Source organism: Gouania willdenowi, chromosome 8, assembly GCF_900634775.1.
Source record: "Gouania willdenowi chromosome 8, fGouWil2.1, whole genome shotgun sequence".
Taxonomy (NCBI): Eukaryota; Metazoa; Chordata; class Actinopteri; order Blenniiformes; family Gobiesocidae; genus Gouania; species Gouania willdenowi.
The window spans coordinates 31,257,406-31,278,446 of record NC_041051.1 but is presented as its reverse complement, the minus strand read 5'-3'; the positions used below and the strand labels follow the sequence as shown (position 1 = coordinate 31,278,446).

The 21,041-nt window shown below is 37.8% G+C and overlaps 1 protein-coding gene across 1 annotated transcript in view; it reads right to left on the bottom strand.

Annotated features, from left to right (window-relative positions):
- The window catches only part of mybpc2a (myosin binding protein Ca), a 78,698-nt gene that overhangs the window by 3,933 nt on the left and 53,724 nt on the right, over positions 1 to 21,041 (bottom strand). Inside the window, exons 16-30 of the mRNA XM_028456160.1 lie at positions 20,056 to 20,221; positions 18,680 to 18,786; positions 18,563 to 18,592; positions 17,618 to 17,757; positions 17,395 to 17,551; positions 15,047 to 15,151; positions 13,916 to 14,104; positions 13,700 to 13,834; positions 10,953 to 11,120; positions 10,678 to 10,766; positions 7,012 to 7,207; positions 5,078 to 5,217; positions 3,992 to 4,151; positions 1,926 to 2,062; positions 1,031 to 1,217 (exon numbers count right to left, since the gene is read on the bottom strand). Of these exons, the coding sequence (XP_028311961.1) occupies positions 1,031 to 1,217; positions 1,926 to 2,062; positions 3,992 to 4,151; positions 5,078 to 5,217; positions 7,012 to 7,207; positions 10,678 to 10,766; positions 10,953 to 11,120; positions 13,700 to 13,834; positions 13,916 to 14,104; positions 15,047 to 15,151; positions 17,395 to 17,551; positions 17,618 to 17,757; positions 18,563 to 18,592; positions 18,680 to 18,786; positions 20,056 to 20,221 (2,106 nt within the window). The remainder of the gene's footprint in view (positions 1 to 1,030; positions 1,218 to 1,925; positions 2,063 to 3,991; positions 4,152 to 5,077; positions 5,218 to 7,011; positions 7,208 to 10,677; positions 10,767 to 10,952; positions 11,121 to 13,699; positions 13,835 to 13,915; positions 14,105 to 15,046; positions 15,152 to 17,394; positions 17,552 to 17,617; positions 17,758 to 18,562; positions 18,593 to 18,679; positions 18,787 to 20,055; positions 20,222 to 21,041) is intronic.

The following is a 21,041-nucleotide window of genomic DNA, read 5'->3' as shown; positions in this document are numbered from 1 at the left end:
AGGGTTTAGGGGTTGATCCACTGCAGTCAAACTAGACGCTCATTGGATAAATGCTCGGTTATGACGCACTTAGTCCCGCCCATCGGACGCTGGGCTTCACAGGAGGTCTATGGAGCAGTGGGCTGGATCTGTCTGTTCCGGACGCTGGAATAATGGATGATGATTGGATGATCTGTCTCAGGCTAATTCAATTTTGATTGACAGCGAAATGAGCCAATCAGAGAGTATGACGTTGTAAGCACACAGGCGGGTTTTTCAAATATTTCAGTCCGTTGCTCTGTGTTGACACGGAGACTTTGCTGATCCTCTCATAGCGAATTAACTTCTGACAAACCTAGTGTCTGTTTTTGGTGTTTGTGGAGACTGTTACTGCTTGTGTTGTGAGACTTTTGACCAAACACTCACACTCCAGCGCGCAGCAGCTACGCGTGTGCGATAATCTACAAATAGTTGTTGACAACAAAATGTGAATTCTACTAGAATTCACATTTTAAATAAACAGATACATTTTCTGAAGTAGGCAGAAAATGAGCTTCCCCTGCATGAAAGACCAGCAGCCGCCACTGATCTGTATCCTTTATTATTTATTTCATTTATACATAGCTTCTGTTGCTGTATTGCTTATTTTGTCTTCATTGCACTATTTTTGGGGTGTCTTTTAGGTTTTTCTGTGTGTTGCCTTTCTGTCATGTCTTTTTTTACAGCACTTTATCTGATGTGAGCTGGGATCAATAAAGCTATTAATCTAACAAATGCATAGCACGTAAACGCCCAGTCACTAGGTATCAGTGAAAGTTTCATAGTGAATTACAAAGAAATTCATAATGGTCACAAGGTTACATAGATACTGATTGGCTGAAATAAACCACATAATCCGTGTGTGTGTGTGTGTGTGTGTGTGTGTGTGTGTGTGGTGTGTGTGTGTGTGTGTGTGGTGTGTGTGTGTGTGTGTGTGTGTGTGTGTGTGTGTGTGTGTGTGTGTGTGTGTGTGTGTGTGTGTGTGTGTGTGGTGTGTGTGTGTGTTCAGTACCTCGGACCTCCAGCTTGCACTCCACCTCGTCTTGGCCCAGGTTGTTGACGGCCCTGCAGGAATATCTGCCTCCGTCGAACAGGCTGGGTTTACGGATGTTGAGAGTCAAAACGCCCTGGTTGTTCTGCATCAGGAACTTTGGATCTTCACCGATGATCATGTTGTTTTTCATCCAAACGATCTTTGGCTACAGAACGGAACAGAAATGGGTTGGGATGTGGGTAGCGATGCAGGAAGGAAAGGAGGTGAAATTAGGTCAACATGGCAGCTCTCATCTAAGCTCTCCTCATTCGCTGGGAGCTGTTTTCTTTTTTTTCAAAGTCTTCAGCTCTACCTTCTTGTTTTTTGCTTCAGACATAAAAATAAAATCCTTGCTTCAGAGGATCAAAGTCACAGCAGGAGTTTATAGAAAATAAAATGTATCTTTTTTTTTCTTTTTTTTTTTTTTCTTTATTTATTTAGTTATTTATTTATTTATTTATTTATTTATTTATTTATTTATTTATTTATTTATATTTTAAATAAAACTCCCAAAAATCTTATTTTGAAGTTACCCTACATTTTCAGAGTAATATCATTGGCACATTTATTTCTGGTACTTTTAGATAAAGAAAAAAAGAAGAAAAAAAACCAGCTGACATTAGAAACAAAACCAAAATAAATTAATTATAAAAATGAAAATCTGTGGGTCCCCTCTGTGTGGTGAGATTAAAACATGAAGCTCTCGTCCTAGTTTATCTTAAATATACAAATATCTGAAAATGATTTCATTTCAAAACAAAAAATAGCTGCTTGATGGGTTTTTGATTTTTCTGTATTTGTGTTTTGATTTTAAGTTACTGTAAAACAAAATAACCACAGCATTTATTTGTTGTTTTGATTTGGTTTTAATCACCTTGGGGTAGCCTCGAACGGAGCAGCTGATGGCTGTGGCGTAGCCTGCAATTACACTCCGGTCCACCAGAGGTGCTGTGAATTTGGGGGAATGGCTCAGGTCCTTTTCCTTGAAGGGTGAAGGGTTATAGTTCAAACCTAGAAAAGCAAGAACGTTTGCAAACTGTTAGCGAGCTAGCTATCATTGATAGCTTTGTTAAAAAATAAACCAGGAAAAAAAATAAGTAGAAGTTTGAATTTTTAGTTTACAAACACACAAGCGGTGAAATAGGAAGGACTAATAAACACAGATAAGCAGTTTGAGACCACAGCTGGTGTTATGGTTTGAGTGGTGACCATTGTAACTGGTGACTGGCTTCTGCTAGCGTAGACCAGAATAAAAGACCAGATCATTAGCTGTTAGCATAAGGCATTTTTTTGTGTTGTGTGTTTCTGAAGTTTTTTTGTTCAAAATTCCTTTTGTGTATTTTTGTTGTCATTTTGGATGTCTGGAGTCATTTTCTATCATTTTGAGGTTTTGTTTCATTTTGTGCATTTTTTATTTTGCATTTTTGTTATAGTTTTGTATGTCTGGAGTCATTTTTTGTAATGTGCATTTTTGTTGTTTTTTGTAATTTTGGTGGTGAACTTGTATGTCTGGAGTCATTTTCTATCACTTTTGTGCAAGTTTTGTTGTCATTAAGTGTGTTTTTTGAGTTGTTTTCTATGTTACTGGTGTTGTTTTGGATGTCTGGAGTAATTTATTGCACTTTTCTGTCCTTTGGTGCATTTTTGTTGTGGTTTTGTACTTTTTTTTTTTAAGTTGTTTTCTATATTTTCAGTGTCATTTTGTTTTGCATTTGCTGTTATTGTGTCACTCCACACATCACTATCAGACGGCCTGAGGCTTGTGGCCTGCAGGTCATCACAAGTTGTAATAACGAAACCGACTCATGGCCGAAGAAGCAGGATGTGAGGCTAAATCTTCCTGCTTTGAACCACTTTGACATGAAAAACAAATGTGGTTTTAACTGTATGAATAAAATATTCTGAACCTTTTCATTCTTTAATGACTTTAAAGAAAACAATGTGTTTCTTGGGGATTTCTTGAGGAACAATCAGTCGTCTGTAAAGTTCATTGAATAAATGATGCAGTGGAGGAAAGTGATTTGCTGTAGGTCAGGAAATAGAGCCTCGGATGTTCAATTTCTGTTATATCTTCTTCATTCTTGTGACATCGTGTGTTGCTCTGTCATACAAGGAGGAAAGTGATGTGCTTGACACCCTTTTTGTTCGGGTTTGTTTGTGGTGTTTTCCATGATTTGGGTGTTTCAGTGGAAATCTGCCATTGTTCTGGCACAACTTTCAGTCTGTGAAAACACCAGAAATGTCACTTTGGCATCAGTAGTTAACCTGTTAATCCCCAGCCACTTTTCTCTGAAAATCACATACCCTTAACAAATAATGTTTTGCTTCTACATGACCTTCATGGCTCATTTTTGTTCAGATTGAAGTAGGACCCTTCGTGGTTACAGATGATGTGAAATTTTGGAAATGTATGATACTGAGTGACAATAAATCATGTTTTAAATACAGAAATCTATAGTTCGCCCCAAACAAACCGAGAGATTTACATCAAATATAAAGCCAATTCTCAGTAGGGAAGGTGGAGGTGGGAGCTTCAACTCCCACCTCCGGGAAAACTTCAACCATGTCTCGGGGGAGGCAGGGGACATCGAGTCTGAGTGGGCCTTGTTCTATGCCTCTGTTGTTGAGACACCTGACCGGTCTTTTGTTCTGCATGTGGGTTGGCTACAGTTATAGCTGGGTTTCTGAGGATTGTGGAGACGTATAGAATGTGTGATTTTATTTATTCTTAAAACTTTTAGACCTGTGAGAGTCTCGGAGGCTGGAGCTGCCCCCCCGGTGGAGCTAAAGAGGTTTTTTAATAACTCTGAGAACAACTTTTGAACGAAATACACAAGTACAAGTAACTTGATTTGACTCCTTTATATATATTAATTCATCCTGCTGACTTTCATTGAATAAGAATATAAAAAGCTCAGCGTGTGTGAGCAGATGTTTTACCTGTTTTGCTGATAATGGCAGTGTTCTTACTGATGCCGGCATCATCGCTGAGGCCGCAGATGTTCTGACTGAACACTCTGAAGGAGTACTCGTTCCCCATGACCAGGTCGGACACTGTGCAGCTGGGTCTGCGGTTGTGCTCGTACACCGTGAACCACTCCTGATGTGAGACGAACAGACGGGAGACAAAGAGCTTCAAAGAGGATTCACAGCTGAGGTCCAGATCCACGTGTGCACAGAGGAAGAATCTCTGAGAGGCTTCCCTCCATTACCGCCACGTTACCGCCGTGACGGAGGAGCGAGGCTTTACAGATCTGTGACAAATCTCTGTAACAGCCGCCGAGGCTGGAAAACATGATGAGGTTTCTGCTTCTCAATGCAAAAATGTTCTCTGTTCTAAACCCAAACCTGTTCAGATTAAAGCAGTGTGAATTAAATATGGAAGAAGCTCCATTGGTTCTGCATCAATGTGTAACTTTATTCACCAAACTCAGTCTCAGTCAGATTTTGCTGCTGAACCACAAATCTACTCAGTTTATCGTACACGGGCTCAGACCTGACGTGAGATCTGATCGTAGCGTACGATCACGTCACAATTGATAAATACAGAAGCTTGCATGAATTTGGTGGAACTTGGCTCAGATCTGAACGTACGAACGGTTGATAAATGAGGACCAATGACTGAAAACCGTTTTTTCTACAGATACAATGTTGACGACCTGGGGCCGCTCGGTGCTGTAGGCGCTTACACAGGAGGTTGTGAGTTTGAACCCTTCACTTTAGTTCATGTGCATTGATTTTGAAGAATTACGTCTTAGTCAGCTCTGTAACTGTTAATATGTAAAGGTTATTTCCTGTTTCTGTGTGTGGATCAGAGTCATTTCTTGTGAATTTGACCTCTTACTCACTGTCTGAGGTTGGCATGTATTTCTAACTGGACACCCTGAACAGAACACCAGTTCATCGATTACATGGACTTTTTTATGAAGAAAAACTGTGAAGAATTAGAAAATTCCTCCTAAATGGATCAAGTGAACTCTATTGCTATGAGAGTTTATTATCTGCCACATGCTTCTTCACGCCTACCTTCGTCTTCTTCACAGACTTCTGGATGGTGTAGCCGATGATCTCAGAGTTCCCGTCATATTTTGGTGGTTTCCACTCCAGCGCAGCGTTGAAGCCCCAGATGTCTGTGACGTGCACGTTGATGGGAGGACCAGGCTTCTCTGGAGGGATTCACAAAACAAACAAATGTTTTTGTTTTAAAAGTGTGCAACTGGCTCAGTTGGAATGAATTTTCATATGATGTGAGACAAAAAAAAGTGGCGGAAAAATACACAAGATTATGACAAAAGTACACAAAAAAAGAAGCAAAATAAACTGATCAACACTAAAACAAAGAAAGACAGATCTACAAAAACACATCATTAGAGATAAAAATATGCTAAATGATAGCAAGAACACAGAAACACAGAATGACAGCAAATGCACACAAAATGGTAGGAAAATAGGCACAATGATACCAAGAACACAAGCGACAACAAAAACACACCAAATGGGAGAGAAATATGCTAAATGATAGAAAGAAACAACAAAATACAGAAAATGACAACAAAAAAACACAAAACAAGAAAGAACCCACTCAACATGACAACAAAATAACATGAAATGAGAAAAAAAAAAAAACTAAATCAAACCAAAAATACACAAAATGAGAGGGAAATAGGCTACCAAGAACACAAACAACAACTATACACACAAAATTAGAGAAAACGACACACAATGAGAGGAAAACAGGCTAATTAATATATTGAGAACAAAAAACAATGAGAAAAATACAGAAAATGACAAGAAAAACACACAAAACGAGAGAAACCACACAAAATAATGACAACAAAACAAGAAATGAGGAAAAAAACCAACCTAAATCGAAACAAAAGCACACAAAATGAGAAGAAAAGATACAAAATTAAAAGAAAACAAGCTAAATGACATCAAGAGCACACTAACAACAAGAAAAACACACTGTAGCACTCAGTGGTGTGTGTGTCATTAATCTGGCTCTGGTGGAGTTCAGTACTACATCCTAATCCTCACCATCAGAGCTGCTCATTAACAGGGCAGGGAGGTGACAGAGCAGCCCCTAAAACCCAAGCCTAATCCTAGTCCACACACACGTAATCTCAGATGAATAACCCAGCATTAACTGTGGCCCAGGCAGAGGAAGGAGCTGTAAACCCATCTCATCTGTGGAATATAGATGAGGGGAAATGAGCGTTTTGAAGATCTCCTACTTTAAAAATCACAAGAAATGAGGAATTATCGTCAAAAATGAAAGAAATAGTCCCTGACATCTCACAGATTGGAGCTGTCATCGTCCTCTAAATTAGATATTATTCATTTACCTCACAGAGCCTCCACTGCTCGTGATGCACTAATATAGAAGAGTGGTTCGAGAAATTTCATGATTTCTTATTCCTGAATCCAAGTACCCCCTGTGACTGACTACAATATATTACTTAGAAAACCATCTAAAAACAACTATTTTGTGAATAAGTGGAAAAAAACACACAAAACTAGAGAAATAACACACAAAATGACAACAAAACAACACAAAATGAGAGGAAAAAACCCTAAATTAAACCAAAAACACACAAAGTGAGAGTAAAATAGGCTCAATGATACCAAGAGCACAAACACTACACACTAAAAACACACAAAATTAGAGTAAAACAGGCTAAATGATATATTGAGAAAGAAACAATACAATACAGAAAATTAGAAGAAAAACACAAAAAATGTGAGAGAAACTACACGAAATGACAACAAAACAACACAAAATGAAAGAAAGAGAGAAAATATGAGCAAACAGGCTAAAATAAGTGGAAAGAAACAGTATTTAGTGCAGTGGTTCCTAACCTTTTTTTGGGTCGTGACCCCATTTTTTGATATCAAGAACTTCTGGCGACTCAAAAGCCGACATTTTTTAGGACATTGATTAGGCTTTGTGAGGGACTGACCTACGACCTGGATGAAGATGTCCGCGCTGTCCGTCATGTCCTGGATCTGGACAGACATGGTGTATTTCCCAGAGTGCACCTTCTCAGCCGAGCGGATGAAGAGGATGGTGTCGATTTCGCTGGAGCGAGTTCCCACCGTTTTATCATCCAAGGGAACGCCATCTTTGTACCAGGTCACCACGGGCCTCGGCTTTCCCTGCAGGAAACATTGGAATCATGCACAACCTCAGTTCATGAGTTTTCTGAACCACAAATCGCTACTTGTGGTCCAATTCAGCCCACAGGAGGAAGTAAAAATGACAGAGAAAACATGAATCACTGTGTAAATGAAAGTCAATATTTGCACGATTACAGTCATTTTTAATGTTAAACAGCTTCTTACAAAATCCTCCAATTTTCCTCAAATTATTCCATAATATTTCCCTTAATTAAATAGAAATTGGTTATAAAATCAAGGAAATTTAAAGTGAAGATCCTGTTGGGACTGATATAAAGTATGTCTCTTACTGCTTGGATATTGTTAGTTTCTTACATATTTTGTATTTTATGTATACGTAGAAGTGTAAATGTGGCCCACTTGAGATCAGACTCTTATTGTGTCTGTTTTTGTTGTAGTTTTGTGTGTTGTATGTGTTATTTTGTGTATTTTTGTTTTATTTCATGCATTTTTAGTTGTAGTTTTGTGTGTTGTGGATGTTATTTTGTCAAATTTTCTCTCATTTTGTCCATTTTTCTTGCCGTTTTGTGTATTTTTGTTCTTGTTAGAGTGTTGTTTGTATCATTCAGCATATTTATCTTTCGTATGGTGTGTATTTATTGTTGCTTGTCTGTTTTTTTGCACATTTATTTTTAGGGGCTGCACAAACTCTGCCTGTTGCCCATATCCCAGATTAGAAGCACATTGTGCCCTAATTCACTTTTCAAAGAGTAAACAATGTTTGCTATTCACTCTGAACATCTTTAAACATAAAGCAATAACATTCACGTAGTATCGTATATATTTCTATATGACTATTTGTAAGAAATTGCGCAGCTTGGGGGCAATTTGCTATTTAAAAATACTAAAAGTCATAAATAATGAGCACAAAAATATCTCCAGCTTCCACATCTATGATAAATTCATTGCATTTGAGAATTTAGAGGAGCTGAAAAATCGAAAACTTAAACACTGCTGCTATTCTCGTATGAGCGCTCGAATCCTTTCAAACATATTTTGTTCTGGTCAAGCTTTCAGTCTTCAGGCGTTACTGAGGCTGATTTCATCATCATTTTTATTCCACTGTGCCCGCAGCGGCGGTTGAGATCCAATTAAAAGGTCAGTGGCTCAATTTCTACCCATACTTGCAGTTGTGTAGCAGAGGCTTGAAACGAGACACTTGCAGTTGTAGAAGGAGACTTTGAGTTTGGTTAAAGTTCAGTGTTGCCAACTATTCTTGAAAACAGATTTTAAAAAAGTGTTAAGTAATGTCTAGGAGAAACTGGAAGCCTTTGGTCTCGTTTCAAACAAATAAAATACACAAAACAACAGAAAAAATACACACTGACTCAAAAAAACCATACAAAAATACACAAAGGAACAACATTAATGCACAACGTGACTCAAAACACACAAAACAACAAATATACACAGGATGACTCATAATAATGACAGAACAAAATACAAAATTAGACCAAAAATATACACAAAACAACAAAAATGCAAAAAAAAAAAAAAAAAAAGGGAAAAACTTGTAAAATTACAACAAAAACACACAAAATGAGAGGGAAAAAATGAAATAGAACCAAAAACACAAAATGAGAGAAAAAACGGCGAAATGATATCAAGAACATGCAAAAAAAAAATTAAAAATAAATACACAAAATGACATCAAAAATACAGAATGAGAGAAAAACTCACAAAATGGCAAAAGATCAACAATAATCTACAAATTTCATTATTTTAAATGTTGATAATGTGGCTCTTGGAAAAGATGATCACATTTTTGTTGCCCGTGCTGTGATAAAAGAATATGTGATCATCATATGATGTTAAAAATAGCCTACATAGCCATTAGGATTTAGCTCGACTTCTACATAATTCAATGACATCCTTCCTACAAATGTAGGACATTGTTCCCTGAAACATTATTGACAGATGGTTTCTTGAATAAAATGATTAAATGGCTTTAGTCTTGGTACACAGGGATTATGAGGTAGATTATTTATGTTGTTCATGTTCAGTTCATTAATGGCTCTGACTGGGCTTTGTTACTGTGTGCAGTAAACTCAGACACCTACGATGTTCGGCAAACTTGCACCGTGATTAAAAAAAAGGTGATAAAAGGTCCGAGAAGGCACTAAAACCTTCAAACAATAACATAGAGAAGAACGCACACAAGAATGAAGTCTTTATTAGCAAATGAATAGATGACATTAAAAAGGAAAGTCAAGAACAAACAAAAAAAAAGACATTTTGGTGCCGACCAAATGCAGGATGGACAACTACCTAAATCCAATTCGCATAAAAACCTGAAAATAGGACCAATGAGAACCTCGATTAACCTTAAACGTTGGAATGAAAAGGAAACAACGAACAACAAGAGAAAAATAATCGTAACACAAACGAGCGACCATAGCAGTCAGGTTCTCTCTATTGCTGACGGTAACAAAAAAAATGACAATAAATAAAAACAATAAATGAATAAAACAATTCACAACTTAAAGTGTAAAGAGGTTTTTTACAAACACAAATTAAATTGAATATATCAACACTAGAATCAGCTTCTGTAAAAACATTTACACATAAAAAAAGCTAAAATAGCAACAGACTCAAAGAGCTATGATATTTTATGACATATGTTGGTGACTCCATTAGTGTTATTGTATGCAATTAATTTATTTCCTCATTTATATTCAAATTCTTTGAAAACACATGAAAAGCAAAAGTGGCAGCGCACACTGCGGAGCTCCCGTGAACGACGCTCCAGAAAATAAGAAGTTGTTGACAAAAAAATTGGGGGCAGTTTTGGTCCATGGAACAAGGTTTTTAGGGCTTTTTTGGCTAAATTGAGGCCAAATGGCCTGTGGCCGATGTTTGAGTGTTTTTTTCAAAATGCAGGTGTTTCCATTACCAGTTTCTATCGCACTATTTACACTTTTGAGCATTTCCAAGGATATTAGAAATCCAGCTTCTGTTGAACAACTGCAGCACCACTGCCTTCTTCATGTAAAATCCTCTGGATGGTTCTGAGGCATCACAGATGGAAGACATCAAACAAGATGTTGAACGAGCACTTTAGTTTACGCAAGTTGGAAACTGGAAAGACTTTCCGATAACTAACAAATTGTTCCTGCGTTGACATTATTTCTTCCTTTAAAAAAATAATCCAAGTGTTTAGTATCAGAACAGAAATGGTGGGAGGCATCTTATACATTTTACAGCTTTCTTATCTGACCTGAGGTTATAAGGTAAGAAGTCTTACTGCTGCTTGTATTAACAATAAAACTGTGTTTACTGATATTTTAAAGAAACTTAGTAAAAGTGTGTCAGGAACTGAAGTTTCCAACTGGGTCAAGTTCAGAGAAAACTACCCTTGGAAGACAAGCACCCTTTTTAAAAATCCTCGATCTTTATAGAACAATAGCGTGAGGGGAAATAAATGTTTTTAGAACTAAAGATGGACTCACCTGGAAGGGGATAACCAGGTTCACCTTGTCGCCGACCATCCTGATGAGTTTGGTTCTAAGATCACGAGGGAGCCGGATCTTTGGACTCTCTGGATAGAGAGAAAGAGAAGGAGTGAGGAGTAACGTAGATGTTGTGGTGTGTCATGTTGGTTTGAAAAGAGTTGCTCTATGTTAGCTGTAGATAGAAACACAAGGGTTATTAACTCTTACTTCTCACAGACAACACACATCAACAACAATGTTCTGTATGTGTTTGTCCTAAAGTCGTCTCTGACCCATGATCTCTTTGATGGTGACGGGCTGGCTGAGCTTAGCGGGAGGGCTGAGACCAGCAACGTTAACGGCCACCACTCTGAAGAGCAGCTTATCTCCCATTGTCAGATCCTTCACTTTGAACTGGGTTTTGTCCACAAGATCCTTGTTAACCTGAACCCACACGTCACCTGAAGGCAGGATAACAATAAGAGGAAGAAAAGGAGGATTAAAGGACCAAAACAGTCTCAAAATACCAAAGAAACGCAGAAAAGCCAGTAAGCAATTCAAGCTTTAGCCAAACATAAATCTTAATAACTGTTTTTGTTCGTACAAAGCTAGTTCATGACTCGGACTAACGCAAATGTAACTTCTGAACACTGCATTCACTGAGGCATTTTACCAACATACCCATATGACTGTTCAAGCATGTGAAACATCAGTTTTACACCTCAAACATGACAGTTTGCATCAACTCTGCGTTCACACCAGGAAAGTCCAGATCTCTTTAAAAAGCTTCTTAAACCTTGATTTGCTTTGGTTTGTGTTCACAATTTGCGAAAGCCCCATCTGCATCCAGACTATAGTCCACTTCTTTGACCCGCCACATAGTCCAGTTGTGTACTAGTCGGTGTGAACGCGCCTAGTTTTTGCAATACATGGCATGCTAATATGATAGCAGCGAGGAAAAATGACAATATTTAGCATAAACACTGAAATTACATTGGCTGTGTTCAAAATCGCAATCTAACATACTACTAATACTAAGTCTGACTTCAAAAGGAGTATGTAGTGCGTTCACATTAAATAATATGAAAAGATTGAGTATGCGAGAACTACCTGGATATATACAATAGATCGGCACGTTTTTTAAATACGCATGGTGGGAACACTGGTCATACTCAACCATCCCATGATGCATTGCGAGTGGAATGTAAAATGGTCCTGGGACCGGCTTCAAGCTAAAAATAAAACATCACCTTTTCAAAACAAAAGCATCTTTTCTAGACTTCCATTAGTTTTTTTTTAAATAGGGCTCTTGTTTTGAAGTTAACCAGAAATTTAGTCAGTAGCACAATGGAAGGTCTCCAAAAATCTCTGAAATATCGGAATGAAATGTGTTTTCATGAGTTTTATGGATCAAATGAGCCAGGGGCGGAGCCATGGGGGGGCTGGGAGGGCGGCACGCCACCACTTGTTTTCAGGAATGCTGCATGGGTCCCACAATCGTCCACCTTAAGTGAGTTTCCTTGAATAAGAGATTGCGTCCTCAGGTGACAAGCTTTCTACATACTACGAGTCTTAACAGCGGTTCATTCATTGCCATTTTTACATTTTTCAAACATCACATATGTAAACAACATGGTTTCTGCACAGTACGCGTGTGCACGTCAGTCACGTGTCCCACTCATTCTCCAAGTTAAAACGTATTAAAAACCAGTTGAGGAGCACAGTGGGACATGAGAGACTGAGTGGACTTAACATGTTGTCCATAGAGAATGAGAGCAAAGAAAATGAACATACAGAGCATCGTGGACGAGTTAACGGAGCGCGTAGCCCTTCAAATAGTGGTGAGTAGGTCTATAGTAACTCATATTGAAATAGTGTTTGTGAACATGTGGGCCGCTGTGCCAGTTTCACTAAACCTTATTGCTACTGATACAGGCTGTGAGCTGAAATGGTTAAAGCGCTCGCTGTCCGTGGTGATGAGAATTTGTGTTAGTGACCATCCTAATTTTTTTGTTGTTCTCTTGTTTTGTTATACTTCATGTCCGTTTGATGGACTTCAAAATGACACAGTCGCTCCCCGTGGTGTCAAACCTTGTAAGCTCCGCTGTTGCAGGCATGTGGATGTTGTAAAATGCATCTTGGGAAACTTAGAAGTATACTTTGGTGGGAACGTTCATCATCCTAATCATACTTATAGTATATACTGTAGTAGACAGCTAAGCTACTAAGCTGAAAGAATAAAGTCAAACTTAGTTAAGAAAAAAAACCCACATGACCTGATTTCAGGATTAATTATCAGATTTGCTCTCTTTGACTCCAGCTCGTCCAAAACGTTCCTCCTGTGGTTTTAAACAAACTAACCCAGATAGAAACATCTCACCCCCATTCTGTCATTCATCTACTTTATTTTAGGTTTGAACTGAACCTTAAAACTCTGGAGATTCCCATCACGCTAACAACCACAGTGGCTACAGTCACAAAGCAAAGCGTCACGAGGAGCACAATCTTAAAGGTTCAGTATTAAGCTATTTTTCACCCATCTCCAAACGTTCGAAGAACCCCAACAACATAATATTTGAGGTTTATTTTATTTTTTCTGAAACATCACATTCATGACCGCTCCCCAAAACAGGCAGTTTTTGGGCCTTCACGCATATACATGAGTGGGCGTGTCTGTAGACGCAGACTCCCATTGACCGAGGTTACCCCTGATAGAGGGAAACACTTTCAGGACCTCTAACCAAAAACTGAGAACATATTCAGACTTCCGCTGATACCACTTTTTGACCAAAATGATCACTTTTGTGTGTTTTGGAGCTAGCAGGTGAAATTCTGACTCTACCCAGGAATGATGGACATATTTGGACTTGGTGAATCAGACTTTTTGGGTGAAACAAACAATTTTCTTTTTGCTCCAGAAATTGTGCACTTTTGCTCCAGAGAATAACAAGGGAGGGAGGAAACCCTCTGAATGTATATCACTGTAGCAAAACCATTAGTGAGTTTTTCATAATACTGCCCCTTTAAGACATGTATTTACTTCCTTCTTTGCAGTACTCGATGATGTAGCCGTCGATGCCGCCGGCTCCAATTTTCTCCGGTGGACGCCATTTGAGCGTGCAGGTGGTGTCTGTCACCTCATCCACAGACAGGCGAGTGGGTTCACTGGTGGGCGCTGACAGAGACCACAGAGCCCATTAGAGAAGAGAAGCCTGTGCTAAACAAAGCGCTGTGTTCTCCACCAATGGCAACGCACCAATGGGCATGAAGGGCTTCGAGTCGGAGCTGGGCTGGGAGACGCCAATGCTGTTGACTGCAAACACTCTCATCTCATACTGTTGGCCTTCAATCATCTTCTTGGCCTCGTAGGAGGTGGATTCGTACGGTTCAAAGTTCAGCTTGGTCCACCTGGGCGTGCCCACCTTCCTCCTCTCCAAAAGATACCCTGGAGGAGGACGCGCACACACGCACACACATCTGAGAGGAATGCTTTAAAAAAATGTTGGAAAACAATTTCATAAACACAGGATTGAAGAAGCTTTAGTTTTGATAATGTCTCGATTTCTTTGGTGAACTCCCTTCTTCCTTCCTTTTAATGATCATAAAATGTATATAGTGCCCCTCCCTCCCTTCCTTCTTCCCTGCCTCCTTTTCTTCCTTTTTCTCTTTTCCTTTCTTCCTTTTACACACTTCCTTCCTTCTTTCCTTCCTTCCTTCCTCCCTTCTTTTCTCCCTTCCTTCCTTTTTATTTCTTCTCCTTTTTTCCTTTCTGTCTAACTTTCTTCTTCCCTTTCTTTTCATTCATTTTCCTCCAGTCCTTCCTTCCTTTTTCTTTTATGCTCTTCCTCACGCCATTCCTTTACCTTTCTGTCTTCTTCCCTTTTTCTTCCTTCCTTCCACGCAGTTCCTTCTTCTTTCCTTCCTCCCTCCCTGTCTTCCTTTTCCTTCCTCCCTCGCTCCCTTCCTTTTCCTCCCTTCCTTCCTTTGACACACTTCCATCCTTCTTTCTTTCCTCTATCCCTTCCTTTTGCTCCCTTCCCGCTCTTCCATTTGTTTCCTGTTATTCACCTCCTCCCTTGCTCCCTTCCTTTTCCTCTCTTCCTTCTGTCTTTGCTTCCTCCCTCCCTCCCTTTTTTCTTCCTTCCTTCCTTTTACACACTTTCTGCCTTCCTTTTCCTCCCATCCTCCCTTTTCTTCATTTTCTTTTTAGACACTTCCTTCTTTTTCCTCCCCTCCCTTCCTTCCCACCTTTTCCTTCCTTCCTTCCTGAATCCATGACATTTTTCCCCTCAGGGATGATAAAGAATATTCTATCCTATTTTTCCTCGAGGGAGGCAGAGAAACATCAGATGTTGGAATCCAACGTATAGCGTGTTTCCAGAGCTACCTTTGATGGGAAGTCCGCCGCTGTACGCCGGAGCGTCCCATGTGATCACGGCGGAGTCCTCGCCAACTGATGCACATTTGACATTCTCAGGAGAGTTGGGCACATCTACACAGAGCGGTTACAGTTGGACATGGAATAGAAAGTAAAAATCAGATGAAAGCTGCAGTGTTCAAGTAGAACTTTCCTGACGACTCCATCAAATATTCAAACTTTATCACAATATTTACCCGTTATGATGACAGTGAGAAGACTTTTCTGTAAAATCTTTGTAGATATTTGCCTATTAAACAGCATCGGTATTATTAGACGACTGAGTAAATGTGATGTGATTATTACTAGACACAAAATAAGCCATAAATACAATGATACTATAATAACCAGGGTTAGGGTCATTTATAATTGTAAGTGCGTAATTGATAATCAATTACAATTATGGTGTAATTTTAATTGTAATTTAAAAAATATGTTGCTGTCATTAAATTGTAATTGAGTTCAGATAATTGACTTTGGAAATGTAATTGCCATGAATATTCTATAAATATAATTTAACACAAAACCATGTTACAGTTCTATATGTACAGTTCTACACATATGTACTTAACAATTATTAAAATATGTTTCATATCAAACTATCCCACATGTTGCTATTTTCAGAAAATTTAAATTGAGGAATATACCGACGTAAAAAAGGCTCAGACGCCCACACCAAAAAAATGAAAACCTATAGTTTTATTGATTAGGAAGCCTAACAAGGTAATCAATAGATAGGAAATAAAACAGATGATATACAGTATATTAAAATTTACAGCTGATTTAGGACCTGTTATCATTAAAGATGCTAACAGAAAGCTAACACAAGAGGAAGGTTAACATTCACTAGATTATTCATTTTAGGCTCAGTAATTGTAATTAATTGTAATTGAACTTTAGTAATTAAGAACGTATTCTAATCGACTTTCTGAGGATAAAAAAAAATAATTGTAATTGAACTGCAATTGGAAAAAAAATACTGGTCACTAAGCAGAATTTAATTGCAATTGAACATGGGTAATTGAAAATGTAATTATTACTACAAAATGTAATTGACCCCAACCCTAATAAAAACTAATAATTATATAATAAACAAAGCAACCACACATTGACATTTAGTAATAGTAATTTTGATTTATTTAATGGATCTAAGATGACCTGACTCACTAAATTATTTATTCTATATATTTGCATTTATATATTGATCATATAGCATAGCATAGCATAGCATAGCATAGCATAGCATTAGGGATATGAAACCGAATTGTGAATCCTTACAAAATGTTGTTTGTTTAATAATTACTGTATAAAAGTGTCCGTTTATGTCATTGTCTTGTTCTTCTTTTAAACATTCATTAGATTCCACAAAGGCTCATAACTTCAGTAAAATGCATGAATATTGTTCATAATCAGAGAGATTTCCACTAAAGAAAAAAGTGAGTATTTGTCCCTAAAACTTCCATTACTTCAGTGTTCAATTAGAAACATAGAGATGAGAAACCCACAACATCTAAGCAGTGGAATGAAGAACAAGTTCTGACGCCTGTTGCTCACATGGTTCAAAAATAGAAATCAGACCAGTTTATCCTGCGTCGCTCGTAGGACCAGTTTTATTGTGAGGATGCAGGAGGTTTCACAAAAACATGAACAATTTGCAACCTTTTTCAATTTGCTAGGTCACTGTTAAGGCTAGGTTATAGTTATTGCTAGGTTAATGCTAATGTTAGTCAATGCTAATGCTAGGTTAATGCTATTGCTAGGCTAATGCTAATGTTAGGTTAACGCTAGGCTAGTGATAACACAAGGTTAATGCTATTGATAGGCTAATGTTAACCCTAAGTTAATGCTAATGCTAGGTAATGTTATTGTTAGGCTAATGCTGTTCGTAGGTTATTGCTAGGCTAATGCTAATGTTAGGTCAATATTAATGTTAGGTTAATGCTAGGTTAATGTTATTGCTAGGTTAATGCTAATGCTAAGTTAATGTTAATGCTAGGATAATTTCAATGCTAAATTAATGTTATTGCTGGGCTAATGCTAATGCAAATTTCAGGCTAATATTAATGCTATGCTAATGTTTAGCTAATGCTAGTTAATGCTAGGCTAATGCAGTGTTCGATGACATGGACACCTGCATCCTCACTTGCATTTTCTTCAGGAAATGCAAATATTCTAGATCCTATTGTGTGTCATGTAAACCTTATATTAGTAGCACAATATCAAAATTCAATTAATAATTTTGTTTTACTTTATTTTTTAACTTCTGAGCTTAAAAATGTGGATCTTTCAAAAGGTCAAAGTTAGAGAAAGGCCCTGACCTACGACCTTGACAAAGATTTCCGATTTTTCCTCTCCGAACGGGTTGGTGACGGTCAGCGAGTAGATGCTCTCGTCTTTGATCTCCGCCCCGTCGATCACAAAGCTGCTCAGGGTCTTGTCAGTTTCCACACGTACGCGTCCTTCTGCTCCCACCGCCTACATCACAAAAAGTCGAGGTCACGAGCACAGAGTCCCAGCAGAGAACCCGTGCTCCACTCTTACCTGTCCTCCCTTCATCCAGCACACAGTGGGAGCCGGTTCTCCTGTGACCTCCACGTCGAGTCGGACTTTGTTTCCCGCCACCACCATGATGGTGTTTCCGTTGGTCATGCCACTGGTGTCCATGATGATTTTGGGAGGTTCTGATGGAAACATGGAAAGAGCAGAAAAAATCATCCGTCAAAGATTTTGAACACGATTATCACCAGAATTAGAATTATTTGTCCATTTGTCAAACTTTCTAGACATTTTTAGGAGAAAAATATTGTGTAAATGTGTGATAATCTACTAAAACATGGACGTGAGGGGTTTCTGCGTCATTTAAATAAAGAGAGAGAGAAAGAAAAGCAAAAGGGCAGTTTGCTTTTTCAATGTCAGGTTGAATTTTCCGATTCAGAGCCTAAATTCCGTTTTTTTCTGTTAGTTTTCTGCAATTGTGGAAAATCAGAAACCCTAATTGTGGTGATAAGATTTACAAGTCGATGTGTCTAAAGCCTATGAGGAATATTTGAGTAATTATTTGTCAATATTTAGAAAAAAAAAGGTTAAAAGAAATGGAACTAGGAATATTTTTTTAACAATTTGAGCCGATTTTTGCTTATTTTTACTCTTTTTCTGCAACTACACCAAACTTGCCATATTTTAACCTATTTTAACTCTCATTTCTGTCACTTCTCCATCAAATTTCAATGCCTTTTCTGCACATTTTCAGCACTTTTAAACCCTTTCCACCACTTTTCCACCTTATGTTGCATTTGTTGACCCATTATTGCCACTTTTAAACCTTTTTTCACCATATTTCATGATTATTTTTGCGATTTTAACCACATTCACAATTCAGATGAATGAATAAATACAGTAAATGTGGTTATCACAAATCCATAAAACAATGGACCATCATTTTGCTGACTTTATTTGACTAATGTATATACTGAGGTCGGGACTTACCTTCTAGAGGAATAACTTCAATGATGACCTCTGAGGAGAGAAGCAAACACATGACGTTTGACCAGGTGAGCCTCAAACATTTTGTTCTCCAGTCACGCGTTCACTCTTTGTTCTCACCCTCAAAGTTGAGTCTGGCAGAAAGTTTCATGTCGTAGCCGTCCGGCACAAAGTTGTACTCGCCGTCATCGGACGCCTCCACGTCATCAATGGTCAGTTTGTGAACCCTGGCCACAGTTCACAACGTGTTACAAAATAGACAAAGACTAATTGTGACCCACAATAATGCAAATGGTAATGGTCTGATGAGGCAGTGCCGTTATAGAGTGTTTTTATGTCTGGAGTAGGGATGTAACGATTAATCGTAAGGCAGTTAAAAATCAATTCATAGGTATCACGGTCGATATCGATTTTTTGAAAATTGAATCGCAGTACTTTTTTTAACCACAAGTGTAGACGGCGGGCAGAGTCTGCTAATACTTTCTTTCTGGCCGCCTTCTACTCTTAAATATGTTAATAAATGATTCATTACCCCTTTAGCACCGAAAGAATATCTGTAATATTACTTGAATATCTGTAAAAGTCTTTTTTCTATTAGCTCTGTCTGCTAGCATAGCTTCTCTTCTTCACTGCAAGATATCTGCATGCCAACCGACCACTGTGTTACCAGCGCCCTCTGCTGGTCCAAACAAATATGACGTAAATCAGTGTAATCACGGTTTTTTTTTTTTTTTTTAAAGTCCAATTGTTAAGGCACAAAATACATTTTCAGTTGCACTTTTAAAAGAAAAAGAACTATTATGCAGTTTTGCATTGTTTATTATAGAACCAGAATTTAAATTAATAGGCTTCATTTTCATTTCTATTATTCCTTTATTTATTTCATTCAAGATTTATTTTTAGTTAAATTACATTATTTTGAATAGTTTATCAAGGGATTCTTTTGACAATGAAATATAAAAGAAAAATAATACAGTATTTTCTAGTTTTTTTCCCAAAAAAAAAAAAAAATTGTCTACAGTCCCATTTTGTAAAATAAATCGTGAGAGAATCGTATCGTGAACCCAGTATCGTGAATCGAATCTTAACGGGAGTTGAGTGAATCGTTACATCCCTCGTCTGGAGTGTTTACGGAGTCCTTTTGTGAGTCAGGGGGACATTTTTTTGTATTTTCTTGACATTTAGTTTGTTTTTTGATACATTTTGCCGTATTTCTTTTTATAATTTTGGTGTCATTTTGAATGCTTTTCTTGTCATTATGTAAGTTTTTTGAGTCCTTTTTTGTATTTTAATTGTCATTTAATGTGTTTTTGATTCATTTTGTCAATTTGTTTTAGGGCCACGTGTCTGCTGTTAGCTTTACACTCCCTAACTGTCCATATGATGGATCACATGACCTACATTTCTCCTCAGTGCTTAAATCTTCCTCATGCATACAAAATAAAACTAAATAAATAAATAAACTGACTCTAAATACATGCACTGTACAGGTTTACCTCCCGATGTGGGATATTTTGATGCGATCGCTGGGCAGAACTTCCACTCCATCCTTGAACCACTTGCCCGTCACCTTCTCGTCAGACACTTCACACTTGAACACGGCCTGTTCGTACTGCTTCACAGTCTGGTCCGAAATGTTCTGTAGGATCTCTAAGGCCTTATCTGCAGCCCAACGCACACCACAGCACACATCCACCATGTTGAACTGCACTGACTACTGAATACATTTTTCATTTGCAATTACCCATGTTCAATTACTATTCCAATTAAAGTTAAATTACACACTTTATATGAATCACATCTTAATAATTGTTAACTACATATGTGTAGAACTGGTAAATGGTTCCCCAGTTTTGCGTTAAATTATAATTGACAATTTTCATATAATTTTCATGCCAATTACAACTAGAATATTTGCATTTCCTGAAGAAAATGTGAGGATGCAGATCTGCATCGTACTGCCTTAGCTTAGCATTAGCATTAACTAGCATTAGCTAGCATTAACATTAACACTAGTGTTAGAATATATTATCATTAACTAGCATTATTATTAGTATTAGCATTAGCATATATTAGCATTTGCATTAACTAGCATTATTAATAGCTAGCTTTAGATTAACATTAACATTAACCTAGCATTAGCCTAGCAATAGCAATAACCTAGCATTAACATTAGTCTAGCAATAGCATAAACGTAGCAATATCATTGACCTAGCATTAACATTAGCATTGCCCTTGCAATAACAATAATCTATCATTACCAATCACTTAGCAATAGCACTTACCTAGCATTAGCATTAACACTAACCTAGCATTAACATTCACCAAGCTATAGCGTTAATCTAGCACTAGCCTAACAATAGCCTCAATCTAGCATTAGCATCGGCCTAGTATTAGCATTTTCCTAGCATTAGCACTAACCTAGCAATAGCATCAACCTAGTAATAGCATTAACCTTGCAATAGCTTTAAACTAGCAATAA